The 16,276-nt window shown below is 45.1% G+C and overlaps 1 protein-coding gene across 1 annotated transcript in view; it reads right to left on the bottom strand.

Annotated features, from left to right (window-relative positions):
- Window positions 1–556: 556 nt before the first annotated feature.
- The window catches only part of LOC124150957 (myeloperoxidase-like), a 28,322-nt gene continuing 12,602 nt past the window's right edge, over window positions 557–16,276 (bottom strand). The window contains exons 6-14 of the mRNA XM_048393645.1: window positions 15,191–15,242; window positions 14,330–14,436; window positions 14,030–14,131; window positions 12,778–12,873; window positions 11,940–12,100; window positions 10,267–10,820; window positions 9,531–9,700; window positions 4,564–4,663; window positions 557–1,053 (exon numbers count right to left, since the gene is read on the bottom strand). Coding sequence (XP_048249602.1) covers window positions 636–1,053; window positions 4,564–4,663; window positions 9,531–9,700; window positions 10,267–10,820; window positions 11,940–12,100; window positions 12,778–12,873; window positions 14,030–14,131; window positions 14,330–14,436; window positions 15,191–15,242 — 1,760 coding nt within the window. The 3' untranslated portion in view covers window positions 557–635. The remainder of the gene's footprint in view (window positions 1,054–4,563; window positions 4,664–9,530; window positions 9,701–10,266; window positions 10,821–11,939; window positions 12,101–12,777; window positions 12,874–14,029; window positions 14,132–14,329; window positions 14,437–15,190; window positions 15,243–16,276) is intronic.

Here is a 16,276-nt window from a genome sequence, read left to right as displayed (position 1 = left end):
TTCATATAGCCTGGCGGGCCTCGTCCCCCTTTAATATAGCCTGTCGGGCCTCGTCCCCCTTTCATTTAGCCTGGCGGGCCTCGTTCCCCTTTAATATAGCCTGGCGGGCCTCGTCCCTCTTTAATATAGCATGGTGGGCCTCGTCCCTCTTTAATATAGCCTCGTTGGCCTCGTCCCTCTTTAATATAGCATGGTGGGCCTCGTCCCTCTTTCATATAGCCTGGCGGGCCTCGTCCCCCTTTCATTTAGCCTGGCGGGCCTCGTCCCTCTTTAATATAGCATGGCGGGCCTCGTCTCCCTTTAATATAGCATGGTGGGCCTCGTCCCTCTTTAATATAGCCTCGCTGGCCTCGTCCCTCTTAAATATAGCATTGCGGGCCTCGTCCCTCTTTAATATAGCCTCGCGGGCCTCGTCCCTCTTAAATATAGCATGGCGGGCCTCGTCCCTCTTTAATATAGCATTGCGGGCCTCGTCCCTCTTTAATATAGCCTCGCGGGCCTCGTCCCTCTTTAATATTGCCTGGCGGGCCTTAACATTGATGAAAAACTAGATTGATATATTTGACGTTTTATTTGATGCTTCGTGTATGCTGGGAGTCTCAATTCGGAACTTTCGTGGATTTCATCACGGTCATCTAAGCACATGCCATGTCCTGGGTGACAAGACCAGAACACAGACAGGCAGTGACCGTCATACTCTCCTCCTCGCCAAACAGAGGATGCGCAAACATAGCAGCTGCTTCGTCTTCGCCATCCACCCGAATCGATGAACGCTGCCTCCGCAAACACCCGTTTGTGCAAGAACAGTGTCGTGACCGTCTTCCTCTGCGGCACTCACTCCATGGACCCCAGCTTCCTTCATCACACGGATTCAGATTGCACGCCTTCTTCTCAGCACTCTGGCCAATACAGCTGCAGGTGGAGCAGGAGCGTGTCCTCGTCTGTTGGCCTCCGTCACATCCGCCCCATGTCTGCCAGGTCGTCCACAAACCCAGGGGCTGGGTCTCCCTCCAGTGTGTCAGGTTAATCTCATCCAGGGTGCTGCACCACACGCTTGAACAAAAAGAAGTCCACAATTAGCAACTGAGAAAAACACATGGATTGGTGCACCTATTTATCATTACAGTTTTAAGACAATGTTCTTCATGTGACTCTTCATGGTAGTCCGTTCGGAGAGCTCTCTATGCCATTGCTGTCGCCAGTGACAGCTCCCGAGCGGCCTACAACCAAGCAGAAATTGAACTCGCAACCGCCTGGCAAGTAATGACGTTGAATGCTCTTGCCCCTGCTGATTTGTTTTGTTTGTTTGTTTTAGTTTTTGTTTATCAATTCAAAATTCTATTTTATTTCAACTATCATTAATAAGAACGTAAGGGGGACGATTGGTGCTTTCCAACTGTCTGCAATCCCGAACCAATCTGATGAAATTACCAACGTAAATTCATCTGATAATTATAATTATGCCAGTCGTCAACCTTTCCCAATTCACTAGAATGGCCTTCCCAAAGATACACACTAAAATGTAAATCCTACTTCCTTTGGGGTTAGGGAGGGACAGTTTCTTCTTGCAACGGCCACTTGACCAAAGGTGGCAGAGATGAGTAGGGTAACGAAGGAGTTTGATGTGCTTTTTGGTGAAATAATAAAGGAGTGCATGCATAACGTTACAGGCAGCATTACTCGAGGTCCCTAAATAAAGCCGGTCTGCATCAAGCCAGTGCACGATCCCTACCAACAGGGTAAGAGGACACACGATCATCCAAGTCAACGAGCCTGACCATCAAATCCATCTCTGTCGACTCTTACGACAAACATAGTAACTGGGGACCAATTCTACACCAGAATTCCTGTGGTTATTTGATAAAGGAAGATGCCGGATAATTATTGATTCACCCTCACGAGTGTTTTGGGACAGATAAGGTACCCAGTGTTTCGTGCTTTCCATCATGTCAGCCTTCACTAAGATGATAATGTACCCAGTGTTTCGTGCTTGCCATGTCAGCCTTCACTAAGATGATAATGTACCCATTGTTTCGTGCTTGCCATGTTAGCCCTCACTAAGATGATAATGTACCCAGTGTTTCGTGCTTGCCATGTCAGCCTTCACTAAGATGATAATGTACCCAGTGTTTCGTGCTTGCCGTGTTAGCCTTCACCAAGATCATAATGTACCCACTGTTTCGTGCTTGCCATGTTAGCCTTCACTAAGATGATAATGTACGCAGTGTTTCGTGCTTGCCATGTCAACCTTCACTAAGATGATAATGTACCCAGTGTTTCGTGCTTGCTATGTCAGCCTTCACTAAGATGATAATGTACCCAATGTTTTGTGCTTGCCATGTCAGCCTTCAGTAAGATGAAATATTTGGCTTTGGTGTACGTCGGCGATATTGACTGCATGCTGACGTGATATAGCTGTGATTATAGTGTGGATTAAAGCGTAAGTCATAAATACTTACAACCATTATTCACAACAGATATACTTTACACACACCTATAGCTTTGCAATAAATGAGTGAGGACGAACAATTTCTTTGATACAAATTAGGAGCGACATTTCAGTGTTGATTCTGACACTGTTATTAAACAAGTGCTGGACCCTACACCGAAACGTCGCTCCGAATGTGCATTAAAGAAATTTGTATTAAAGAGGTTGTTCATCCATATACCCAATCCTCACCTAGTACTCCAACCTCTAAATGCCTCTCAAAGAAGTTAATGACTGAGCGGAAATACCTCTGGTCGAATGCTATCATCAGACCTATCACCAGTATTAACAATCTAGTCTCTTACAGTTTCACTCAAACTGATTCATGGACATAACAAGAAGGTAATAGTTCCTATTCATCAACCAAAATATGGCAAGCACGAAACACTGGGTACTTTATCTTAGCCGGAACACTCGTGAGGGCGAATCATTAATTATCCAGCATCTTCCTTTATCAAATAACCATATGAATTCCGGTGTAGAATTGGTCCTCAGTTACTATGCTTGTCCAGAGATATTAAATTGATCAGATCAAGCGATATCTCCTTGGTAATATCAATGAAATAAAACTGCATAACAATGGTTGGCAGACCATTGTGACACTGAAGGCTCTGATTACTGCTGTTCAACTGACAGAGTGAGTAGATCAATGACAAACATAGTCTCACCTCCTGTCTTTTACAAATTATTAAATATATAAACACTCGTCCACAAAAGTGTGAACTTGCAACGTGTGTGTAATGCTGTATGGGGAAGCTTCTGCCACAGTGGCCATCCTCATCGTGAAATCGCGTGTTGCAGAATCCAGCGTTCATTACCCAAATGTATGCAATGGGTGAAACCCATTTTTCTGGCACAGTCGTGATGTGACTAGAATTTTGATAAAGCGTCGTAAAATTTGTTTATCCACCCATTCGGTATTCATAGCATCTCCAGCCACATATGGTTGACACATGTCTCATTAATATGTGAAATGAATTACTAACAGTAAACCTACGGGAACATCCCTTAATTTAGTCCGCAGATGTCACAAAGATCGTTTGAATAGCGCAGAGATGTCAGATTCATTACAGTACACGCAACTGTGCACAAAATTGTTTTTGTTTGTTTGTTTGTTTGTAGTTTAACGCCGCACTCAGCAATATTCCAGCTATATGACAGCGGTCTGTAAATAATCGAGTCTGGACCAGACAATCCAGTGGTTAATATCATGAGCATCGATCCAAGCAATTGGGATCGATGACATGCATCAACCAATTCAGCTTTTTACAAGCAGAGTCACATGTTGTATCATAATACTGTATCGATGTGTTTCAGTGGGGAAATGTACGTAACAGCTTTTATTTTGTAAAAAAGACATACTTATCCCAATTTGTGATACCCATCTCTTAGCTGTGAAGTCAAGGTCCTGGAGCATTTTATTACGCTTGAGTCAACTTAACCTGTCAACTTCGAATTCACTGTGTTATTCAGTTGACTGAGCGTTTGAAAGTAAATGTGCTGTATGGAGTTGCATCCCTTTAGGACGAAATGAAATTGGATTTAACAATGCATTTGTTGACATTTCTGTATCCTCCGGCTCGGTGAAAACTATATGTTTTGTCATTAGAGTGGGTGAGTGGGTGAGTTCGGTTTACCGTGTCGGCTTAATGTGGTAGGAAAGCCCGTAGTGATGCAGGTCTCAGACGTTTACCACTTTGATGAAACCCACAAGCAAGGGAATGGTGCTGACAAACCTAGAAACATAATCGGGGCGAAACAGGATTCGAACCCACAATCTCAGGTTTCTGGCGTACCCAATGGACGCAACTCTGCACAGCGAATTGAGGTGTCATAGACGACTGGGCCACTCGTGCCCCCTTTTGTCACTAGATAGACAGTCATAAAGGATGGACTCAAAGCTAGACCTGCATCGCGTCAAGCTTTTTACCCACATCAAGCTGATACGTCGTGAAATTATGTTGCGTTTAACAATACTCACTCCCTCCCTCAATCAGCCTTACAACAGGGGTACCTTGTTTGAATATGATTCCCCTTATAATGTTGAAGTTAAACTAATGAACTAGTATGCTTACGGAGATCCTTTGATGAAAGCGTTCTTCTGAATCTTGTAGGTGTCCGTATTGTCGCACACTACCCTGGACAGGCTCGCTTTCCGGATCTCATTCAGCTGGTCTGCACAAATTGAGAACATTCGTCAGCAAAAATCTGTTTGATTTGTAGAAGTAGTTGATCATGAGTGCAAAGAGTGCCATATTGTAGAGGAGAGTTGAGTGCAGAGGGTGGCATATTGTAGAGGAGAGTTGAGTGCAGAGGGTGGCATATTGTAGAGGAGAGTTGAGAGCAGAGGGTGACATATTGTAGAGGAGTGTTGGGTGCAGAGGGTGGCATATTGTATAGGAGAGTTGAGTGCAGAGGGTGGCATATTGTAGAGGAGAGTTGAGTGCAGAGGGTGGCATATTGTAGAGGAGTGTTGGGTGCAGAGGGTGGCATATTGTAGAGGAGTGTTGAGTGCAGATGGTGGCATACTGTAGAGGAGAGTTGAGAGCAGAGGGTGACATATTGTAGAGGAGAGTTGAGAGCAGAGGGTGACATATTGTAGAGGAGTGTTGGGTGCAGAGGGTGGCATATTGTAGAGGAAAGTTGAGCGCAGAGCGTGGCATATTGTATAGGAGAGTTGAGTGCAGAGGGTGGCATATTGTAGAGGAGAGTTGAGTGCAGAGGGTGGCATATTGTATAGGAGAGTTGAGTGCAGATGGTGGCATACTGTAGAGGAGAGTTGAGAGCAGAGGGTGGTATATTGTAGAGGAGAGTTGAGTGCAGAGGGTGGCATATTGTAGAGGAGAGTTGAGAGCAGAGGGTGACATATTGTAGAGGAGTGTTGGGTGCAGAGGGTGGCATATTGTAGAGGAGAGTTGAGCGCAGAGCGTGGCATATTGTATAGGAGAGTTGAGTGCAGAGGGTGGCATATTGTAGAGGAGTGTTGGGTGCAGAGGGTGGCATATTGTAGAGGAGAGTTGAGTGCAGATGGTGGCATACTGTAGAGGAGAGTTGAGAGCAGAGGGTGGCATATTGTAGAGGAGAGTTGAGTGCAGAGGGTGACATATTGTAGAGGAGTGTTGGGTGCAGAGGGTGGCATATTGTAGAGGAAAGTTGAGCGCAGAGCGTGGCATATTGTATAGGAGAGTTGAGAGCAGAGGGTGGCATATTGTAGAGGAGAGTTGAGAGCAGAGGGTGGTATATTGTAGAGGAGAGTTGAGAGCAGAGGGTGACATATTGTAGAGGAGTGTTGGGTGCAGAGGGTGGCATATTGTAGAGGAGAGTTGAGCGCAGAGCGTGGCATATTGTATAGGAGAGTTGAGTGCAGAGGGTGGCATATTGTAGAGGAGAGTTGAGTGCAGAGGGTGGCATATTGTAGAGGAGTGTTGGGTGCAGAGGGTGGCATATTGTAGAGGAGTGTTGAGTGCAGATGGTGGCATACTGTAGAGGAGAGTCGAGAGCAGAGGGTGGCATATTGTAGAGGAGAGTTGAGAGCAGAGGATGACATATTGTAGAGGAGTGTTGGGTGCAGAGGGTGGCATATTGTAGAGGAAAGTTGAGCGCAGAGCGTGGCATATTGTATAGGAGAGTTGAGTGCAGAGGGTGGCATATTGTAGAGGAGAGTTGAGTGCAGAGGGTGGCATATTGTAGAGGAGTGTTGAGTGCAGATGGTGGCATACTGTAGAGGAGAGTTGAGAGCAGAGGGTGGTATATTGTAGAGGAGAGTTGAGTGCAGAGGGTGGCATATTGTAGAGGAGAGTTGAGAGCAGAGGGTGACATATTGTAGAGGAGTGTTGGGTGCAGAGGGTGGCATATTGTAGAGGAGAGTTGAGCGCAGAGCGTGGCATATTGTATAGGAGAGTTGAGTGCAGAGGGTGGCATATTGTAGAGGAGAGTTGAGTGCAGAGGGTGGCATATTGTAGAGGAGTGTTGGGTGCAGAGGGTGGCATATTGTAGAGGAGAGTTGAGCGCAGAGCGTGGCATATTGTATAGGAGAGTTGAGTGCAGAGGGTGGCATATTGTAGAGGAGAGTTGAGTGCAGAGGGTGGCATATTGTAGAGGAGTGTTGAGTGCAGATGGTGGCATACTGTAGAGGAGAGTTGAGAGCAGAGGGTGGTATATTGTAGAGGAGAGTTGAGTGCAGAGGGTGGCATATTGTAGAGGAGTGTTGGGTGCAGAGGGTGGCATATTGTAGAGGAGAGTTGAGCGCAGAGCGTGGCATATTGTATAGGAGAGTTGAGTGCAGAGGGTGGCATATTGTAGAGGAGAGTTGAGTGCAGAGGGTGGCATATTGTAGAGGAGTGTCGGGTGCAGAGGGTGGCATATTGTAGAGAAGTGTTGAGTGCAGATGGTGGCATACTTTAGAGGAGAGTTGAGAGCAGAGGGTGGCATATTGTAGAGAAGAGTTGAGAGCGGAGGGTGACATATTGTAGAGGAGTGTTGGGTGCAGAGGGTGGCATATTGTAGAGGAGAGTTGAGCGCAGAGGGTGGCATATTGTATAGGAGAGTTGAGTGCAGAGGGTGGCATATTGTAGAGGAGAGTTGAGCGCAGAGCGTGGCATATTGTATAGGAGAGTTGAGTGCAGAGGGTGGCATATTGTAGAGGAGAGTTGAGTGCAGAGGGTGGCATACTTTAGAGGAGAGTTGAGAGCAGAGGGTGGCATATTGTAGAGGAGAGTTGAGAGCAGAGGGTGACATATTGTAGAGGAGTGTTGGGTGCAGAGGGTGGCATATTGTAGAGGAGAGTTGAGCGCAGAGCGTGGCATATTGTATAGGAGAGTTGAGTGCAGAGGGTGGCATATTGTAGAGGAAAGTTGAGCGCAGAGGGTGACATATTGTAGAGGAGTGTTGGGTGCAGAGGGTTGCATATTGTAGAGGAGAGTTGAGCGCAGAGCGTGGCATATTGTATAGGAGAGTTGAGAGCAGAGGGTGGCATATTGTAGAGGAGAGTTGAGTGCAGAGGGTGGCATATTGTAGAGGAGTGTTGAGTGCAGAGGGTGGCATATTGTAGAGGAGAGTTGAGCGCAGAGCGTGGCATATTGTATAGGAGAGTTGAGAGCAGAGGGTGGCATATTGTAGAGGAGAGTTGAGCGCAGAGGGTGGCATATTGTAGAGGAGAATTGAGAGCAGAGGGTGGCATATTGTAGAGGAGAGTTGAGCGCAGAGCGTGGCATATTGTATAGGAGAGTTGAGAGCAGAGGGTGGCATATTGTAGAGGAGAGTTGAGTGCAGAGGGTGGCATATTGTAGAGGAGTGTTGAGTGCAGATGGTGGCATACTGTAGAGGAGAGTTGAGAGCAGAGGGTGGTATATTGTAGAGGAGAGTTGAGTGCAGAGGGTGGCATATTGTAGAGGAGTGTTGAGTGCAGATGGTGGCATACTGTAGAGGAGAGTTGAGAGCAGAGGGTGGCATATTGTAGAGGAGTGTTGAGTGCAGAGGGTGGCATATTGTAGAGAAGTGTTGAGTGCAGATGGTGGCATACTTTAGAGGAGAGTTGAGAGCAGAGGGTGACATATTGTAGAGGAGAGTTGAGAGCAGAGGGTGACATATTGTAGAGGAGTGTTGGGTGCAGAGGGTGGCATACTGTAGAGGAGAGTTGAGCGCAGAGCGTGGCATATTGTATAGGAGAGTTGAGTGCAGAGGGTGGCATATTGTAGAGGAGAGTTGAGCGCAGAGCGTGGCATATTGTATAGGAGAGTTGAGTGCAGAGGGTGGCATATTGTAGAGGAGAGTTGAGAGCAGAGGGTGACATATTGTAGAGGAGTGTTGGGTGCAGAGGGTGGCATATTGTAGAGGAGAGTTCAGCGCAGAGCGTGGCATATTGTATAGGAGAGTTGAGTGCAGAGGGTGGCATATTGTAGAGGAGAGTTGAGTGCAGAGGGTGGCATATTGTAGAGGAGTGTTGGGTGCAGAGGGTGGCATATTGTAGAGAAGTGTTGAGTGCAGATGGTGGCATACTTTAGAGGAGAGTTGAGAGCAGAGGGTGGCATATTGTAGAGGAGAGTTGAGAGCAGAGGGTGACATATTGTAGAGGAGTGTTGGGTGCAGAGGGTGGCATATTGTAGAGGAGAGTTGAGCGCAGAGCGTGGCATATTGTATAGGAGAGTTGAGTGCAGAGGGTGGCATATTGTAGAGGAGAGTTGAGCGCAGAGCGTGGCATATTGTATAGGAGAGTTGAGTGCAGAGGGTGGCATATTGTAGAGGAGAGTTGAGTGCAGAGGGTGGCATACTTTAGAGGAGAGTTGAGAGCAGAGGGTGGCATATTGTAGAGGAGAGTTGAGAGCAGAGGGTGACATATTGTAGAGGAGTAATGGGTGCAGAGGGTGGCATATTGTAGAGGAGAGTTGAGCGCAGAGCGTGGCATATTGTATAGGAGAGTTGAGTGCAGAGGGTGGTATATTGTAGAGGAAAGTTGAGCGCAGAGCGTGGCATATTGTATAGGAGAGTTGAGTGCAGAGGGTGGCATATTGTAGAGGAGAGTTGAGTGCAGAGGGTGGCATATTGTAGAGGAGAGTTGAGTGCAGATGGTGGCATACTGTAGAGGAGAGTTGAGAGCAGAGGGTGGTATATTGTAGAGGAGAGTTGAGAGCAGAGGGTGGCATATTGTAGAGGAGAGTTGAGAGCAGAGGGTGACATATTGTAGAGGAGTGTTGGGTGCAGAGGGTGGCATATTGTAGAGGAGAGTTGAGCGCAGAGCGTGGCATATTGTATAGGAGAGTTGAGAGCAGAGGGTGGCATATTGTAGAGGAGAGTTGAGCGCAGAGGGTGGCATATTGTAGAGGAGAGTTGAGTGCAGAGGGTGGCATATTGTAGAGGAGAGTTGAGCGCAGAGCGTGGCATATTGTAGAGGAGAGTGTAATTGGGTTCTTAAGTGAGTCGATGTAAATATGTCACAATGCTCCGGAGTAGAAAACACTCCGTACAGCATGAGGCATTTCGCGGAAACATACACACATATCTATCAGGATCAAGACACATTCACTGGGTGTGTGCAACAACTTACATTGCGTGAATTTGACATTTGCGTTGTCCTCTTCAAACCAGAATCGGTCTCCTTCCTTCAGGGCCTGGAACTGCTTCGCCAGGAGACAGGTAAAGGTCGGTCCAACCATTCCTCCAGGCACTGGCTTCTCCGACAGAGCCCCTGGGAATAGGTCGATGTCTTCAATATGTCTGGGGAGAGTCATGGAAAATTAATGGCCAGCTAGTTGATGCAACGAGCATTTCCCACTCTTTGAGGGCCAACTGATATCCTCGCTGGAGTTTCACAGAAGCATTACCATTCCAAAATAACATTCTATTGACTTTGAAACAATATTCCAGGGGATGGTGATGGTGGATATTGTGACTTCCCATGCCGTCAGGGTACGATGACACCCAGTCAGAAATTTAGCCTTCGTACGGCAGCCATAGCAAGCAAGAGTGTTGGGGACGTGTTCTAATCCTGGTCACCAGAAGTAAACATTCAGATCAAGCAGAGTATTGCGTAGTAAGTCATTGACTATGTTGTGTTGGATACACAGGTGGTCAAAGGCGCCTCAAGAAGTCTGTAAGCCCATATCCAGTGCTACCGGGTTTAATCAAAGTGGTTAACGTCAATGACCTTCGTCCGAATTTCATCCCACATAAAGCTTAAACGGCTTGATCAAATTCATGTTGGGCTCATGCTCAAAGATGCGTTTAATCCAGCTCACTTACCTTCTCCCCAACCCACTCACACTCCATATACCCGTACTCACCTGTACACGTCTTTCAGGTGACCAGCAGCCTTTGCCGTGTGGGTTGTGTAGGCTAGTCCTGAGAATGGTGTAGCCTCTGGAATGTTACAGTACTTCCTCCACTTGGTGTAAGACGGAAGTCCGTGGTCTCTTCCTCTCTGGATGTTGAGAGCAGCCAAGTCCATGCTATTCCCATTACTGTCAGCAAACAGGTTGTCGGTGATCTCCTGCGATAGCTTGTAGTCCGAATCCTGCATGTCGTCCATAGCAAGTCCCCTGATATAATGATCCACCTTTCTGTTGGTGACATTAAGAATAAGGGTCGTGTTGCCGAAACTCTCACTTAATTTATCCTTACCGAGGTTGGTGTAGGAAGGACTGAAGCTATTGATGAAGCTTCGAATCATGGAGTGTCCCATTCTGAAAGCCGCCGTAGCGAAGGCGGACCTGATGCTGGCGTCTGTTGTTGTGTTGTAGACGTTGGAGTAAGCAAAGCCTGATCCCAGTGTCAAACCATATTTATTCATTTCCTCCTTGCCGAGAATTATAGGCAGATACTCGTCGTATGTGATTACCTAAAAACGACCATGTGAAAACCAGGGTTCATGTTTCTCTGACAAAAATGTTGATGGAAGCTTTTTTCGAAAAAGAATTTCATGTTCTAAGACACAAGGAAACATCTAGTTGGGCTTTAAAAGTGTACGATTTTGTAGCTGCGTTAGTTAAGAGCATTACAAATTCTGAAAATGTTTCTTGAAAACAAACGTGTGTGCTGCAGTCTGATTGGAGATCGGACCCTAACTTCTGGAAATATACTGCTTCTAATACACATTTTAGCAGTAATTGTGCAGCCATGGCAAACAATAATAAAATAGGTAGTTTTATACTTAACCCCAAGTGCACCTCAGTGGAGCCTGGTTATCTAATTAAGGGTATTTTATAGCGTTGTTAAGATCAGATGAACATACTGGTCAGGAGAATATTTTGACATCGTTCTTTGAAGAAAAGTTTAACAACGCTCGACAAATATGAAAACGTCAATATCCTGAAAAGTCATGTGCAAGAAAAGGAATGACATCATGCGCCAGGTCAGGTTCCTGTGCACGATGTGAAAACCCATATTAAATATCCACTGCCTTGATTCAACAATGCATCTGTTCTCCGGCCCTACGAAAAACTCTGAGCCAACCAACACCCACAGTCAGATTGAATCTCGCTTCGTAAATGAAAAGCATGTTACGTTCCTCTATTCGCATTGTCCATAACAATGTGTGGGTATCCCCTCAATAAAAATAGAATAACACTTGCTGAGTAAATGAAATATATACATGTATATGCCTATTTATGCCTATACATGTGTATGCCTATTAATCATAAAGATCTGTCATGGCTGGAATACTGCTGAGTGCGGCGTTAAATAACAAACAAACAAACAGTAGTATGTTTCAAAGAAACATGTTGACTAATGATTTGGAGTGAGATTTTCACTCTGCATCAACGATCCCGATTTGGAAAGTGCGGCAATCAGACTAATGCTACAACATACCGTGAAATACTGTGTGAAGCGGCTTTTAACCAAATTCACTTCGATCTTATCTCTGATTTCTGAACAACCTCGGTGTCTTTGTAAACTTTAGTGAGCACAGAATTCATCATGAATCGTGGTTTATAGCATTAATCGTGATATTTGTCACCTGCATCATGGCGCCAACGATCCTCCTGGCTTCCTGGAAGATTCTCTCATCCCCCCAGTGACAGTTTAGTTGCTTCAGCGTCCCTGCTATGCGGTTGTGTTCTCTCATGAAGATGGTGTGCATGCTCTGTAGAGTGGGGTTCTCATTCACTCGATGGTCACCTGCAAGTGAGGCACCAGGGTGTTTTAAACCGGGTTCGATAACGACACGATATTTTATCAGGGTCAGGTATTAGAGTGGTAAATGCCACTGAAATACATTGACTGTGTTAATAAAATATATTGAGTATATTGATGATACACTGGATTCTACACACTAGTATGCCCAAAGCCCTCCGCCATTATATATTACCCTGTCAATGGATAAATGTGCTCACACAATACAATTTCCTGGGGTGGGGTGGTTTTGTTTGTTTCGTTTGGTTGGTTGGTTGTTTCTTAACGCCCCACTCAGCAATATTCCAGCTATATGACGGCGGTCTGAATATAATCGAGTGACATCATAAACATTGATCAATGCAATTGGAATACGATGACACGCATCAACCAAGTCAGCCAATGCCGTTGGTCGAATCTTATGACAAGCATGGTCACCTCCTTATGACAAGCCCGGGTTACTGAAGACCTATTCTAACCCGGACCTTCACGAGTCACATCGCTAGTAGAGGCTATGCAATACCGCGATTAATAACGCCCGTCATGCGCTATGCTCAAGGCGGAAAACCAGTCAGTAAAATTTAAACATTATTGAAAAGAAAAAACCCAGTCCATCCTGGTTAGTAAGTAATTAAGTAAATACCTTATCTTACCTTATTGAATATATATTATAACTTATTTACCTGCTAAGAAGCAATAGCTCGGGCTGTTTGGTGTTGTGCATTCATCTCCATCAGATTCATCTTTAGGCAAATGGCTGTTAATTGTTTTCAGTTTTCCTGAAAAAACAAATGAGACACTTGGAAATATGTTACATCTTCCTAAATATCCGGGTTGTCAACAACGATGGAATGAAAATCAACCGACCGTAAACATAAACCGTCATTGTGAGGTTTGTTACTAGGATGGGGGGGGGGGGGGGGGGGGGGGGGGAGACTACTAAGTACGGATAGGTGTATATACAGGTAGTAGCCAGTGTTTATACAGTAGAGTAGATTTGGATATAGTTATACTGGAGGGGAGAAGCCTGCTCTCTATGTACTCAAAAGAGTAACCATATTCACCTGTATATATACAAGTATACAAATATATATACTGGAATATAACTGGAATACTGTTAAAAGCAGCGTTAAACCCAACTCACTCACTCTTTATTTGAGATAGTATTAAGGATGAAGTAGTATCCTGAAGTAAGCATACAAGATGAACACCAGTAAGAATTCTGCCGGAACGTTAACGTCACACCAGTTCAACGATATCTCGAGTTAATGATTTTACTTAAAATGAACCACAGTAGGGAAAGCGAGTAAACTATTTATTTTTAACTTAATGAAAGAATGTGTTATGGCTTCGAATCCCAAATTCGCCCTGATTAAGTTTCTTATTTTGCCAGCACTATCACCTCGCTCATCGCCTATGAACTGCATCGATTCGGGCTTTCCTCACACATTATGATGACACGCTGTGCTATAACTGAAATATTGCTCAAAGCGGCGTAAATTAAACCCATCCACTCACTATCCTAAAGCTGGTATTTATATACCTTTTATTCCGTGTATAGTGTGCTTGTTATACAAGACAAAAACGGTTACCACTGCTTATTGACAGCACATACATTGGGACGGTCGGTTAGCCTAGTGGTTAAAGCGTTCGCTCGTCACGCCGAAGACCCGGGTTCGATTCCCGACATGGGTACAATGTGTGAAGCCCATTTCTGGTGTCCCCCGCCGTGATATTGCTGGAATATTGCTAAAAGCGGCGTTAAATCATACCCACTCACGCACTCACGCACTCGCTGAATAGACATTACAACAGATAAGTGTTCGTCCGTCTTCAGCAATGAGTAACTGTATCAATCAAAGGGCCTACTTTTGTATTCATTCATTCATTTATTTGTGTTGGGCGTCGGCCCGGCAATCCCGAGGTCTCCCCTACCGTCAACAAAAGTCCGTAGCTTGTTCTGTTCCTCCTGTGACGACCCGTACACCTGTGAGGCGTCTATGTAGGCTGTGAGCTGGTTCAGCTGTTCCACAGGAGCTGAAAAGACGAACATGCAAACAGTATGCACAGAAGTTACGTGGCTTGCCATATTTAATATTCACAGCTTTACATAAACACTTTGGAACAATCTAACGTTTTATGTAAACATGCAGACTCGATATTGATTTTGTAGCATTGCGTTTACATAGATACACTGAATACGTACGAAATTCTGTGTCTAAGGGAAGATAATACCTGCTTGACACTTGGAGTTTTCGACTTGGACAGAGCGCACGAAATTCATACAGCTATCACTGAAGTGTCGGTCATTCTCCGGGATTTCAATTGAAAAGCACTGAGGTCTGTAAATAGAAAACACTGATCTTGAACTTATTTGAAACATCAGTTCAACAAATGTCAACATTTGCTGTGATAAAATATTAGCTGTACACAAGATTGTATGAACATGCATCACGAACTCGTCGTTGCGGCAATGTACGATTGTCATTGAGTTTTCTCCTGTGTCGAGTGCCTGGGTGGCCCAGTCGTCTAAGGCGCTGTGCAGAGTTGCTTCTCCTGGGCACGCCAGAAACCTATGATTGTTGGTTCGAATCCCGGTTCGCCCCCATTATGTTTCTAGGTTTGTCAGCGCCAAAGCCGTGCTCAAAGGTTAAAAAAAGCTGTAAACGTCTCAGACCTGCATCACTTCGGGCTTTCCTCTCACACTAGGCAGACACGCCCTGATATAACAGGAATACTGTTCAAAGCGGCGTTAAACGTTAACCCAACTCACTCACTACAGCCCTGACAGGGCCAGGGTGTACACTGTACTTACTGTTCAGACGCGTGTACAATTAGGGATACGACCGACACGTGTACAAACGCAAGCTCTGACCTCCCTATTAACCCTTACGGTGAGGACATCTGACAATGATCTACCGTACAGAGTAAACATGGTTTAGATTTGATTCTCCGTCAAGGAGTCCGAACATAGATGTTAGTCGTACGTGAATATCTATACTGACAGACGACTAGACGACAAAATCTATGACAAAAACTCAACTGTGTCTTAGCTCTATGACAAGGCAGGCATAGGGTCATGTTTCCTTGACGTACCTTGTCTGTGAGGACGCGCAGCAATCGGGAGTCGCTGCACTTGTAGTTAGCCCTGCAAAATAGAGCAAAACTGTCAATGTTTTGTAACGCATTCGTGAAGGAAAGATTGTGGCTATGTAGGGCACCTGGAAACATGATTGTGTCCATGCAAAATTAATTAATAATGGTCTAAAAGATGCCGGGTGGAGATATTTATAATATGTTTCATTTGTGCAATTTTGTTTTTCACTTTTCTTTTAACCATTAAGCATTTTAAGTATTAAAACATTCCCATTTAAACAGCAAAGATTTAGCTCGGTATGTGTGTTTGCGTGGGCGTGTGTGTGCGTGTGAGGATTTGGGTCCGCAAGGTACGAAAATCGGGATCCCAGGGTACACTGTACTTGTGCACAGGATCGCGATCAAAGTTGGTTGGTTTGTTGTTTTACGCCGCACTCAGAAATATTCCAGCTATATGACGTCGGTCTGTAATTAATCGAGTATGGACCAGACAATCCAGTGATTGATATCATGAGCATCGATCCACGCAATTGGGATCGATAACATGCATCAACCAAGTCAGCGAGCCTGACCACCCGATCCCGTTAGTCGCCTCTTACGACAAGCATAGTCGCCTCTTAGGCAAGGCGATCAAAGACTAGACTTGGTAATGTTTATGACGTCATAATTCTGCGAATTTGGTTACTTCCTTGTTTACAGAAACAAAAGCAATTTAGCTGTGAGCGGCATCCTACAACTATTTGGTTCCATTTCTCTGCGTGTTGTAGGGAATACTGTTTTGTACTATAATAGAAAATGTCATTCTTTAAGATTTGGTAGTTCTGTCTATATCGTGCACGCACTTGAACCACGTGGTTACAAATTTAGTTTGGATACGTTGTGTCAAGTACATGTACTTAGTTCAACTGGAAACCACTCTCTGCATATGTTAGCACTGGATCAAACCATTACCCCTTATCCCCATGCTAGCATAGCATCCCACTATATCCTCTCTCACTATGTTAGCAAAGAATACTACCATTATCCTAACACCCTATGCTACCATGAATTCTTACCATTGTCCTCTCTCTCTACGCCAGTATAGAT

This window comes from Haliotis rufescens, unplaced genomic scaffold, assembly GCF_023055435.1.
Source record: "Haliotis rufescens isolate VD_foot unplaced genomic scaffold, xgHalRufe1.0.p SCAF_12, whole genome shotgun sequence".
Classification (NCBI taxonomy): domain Eukaryota; kingdom Metazoa; phylum Mollusca; class Gastropoda; order Lepetellida; family Haliotidae; genus Haliotis; species Haliotis rufescens.
Note: the sequence above shows the minus strand (reverse complement) of the source record. Positions and strands in the feature narration are given on the sequence as shown.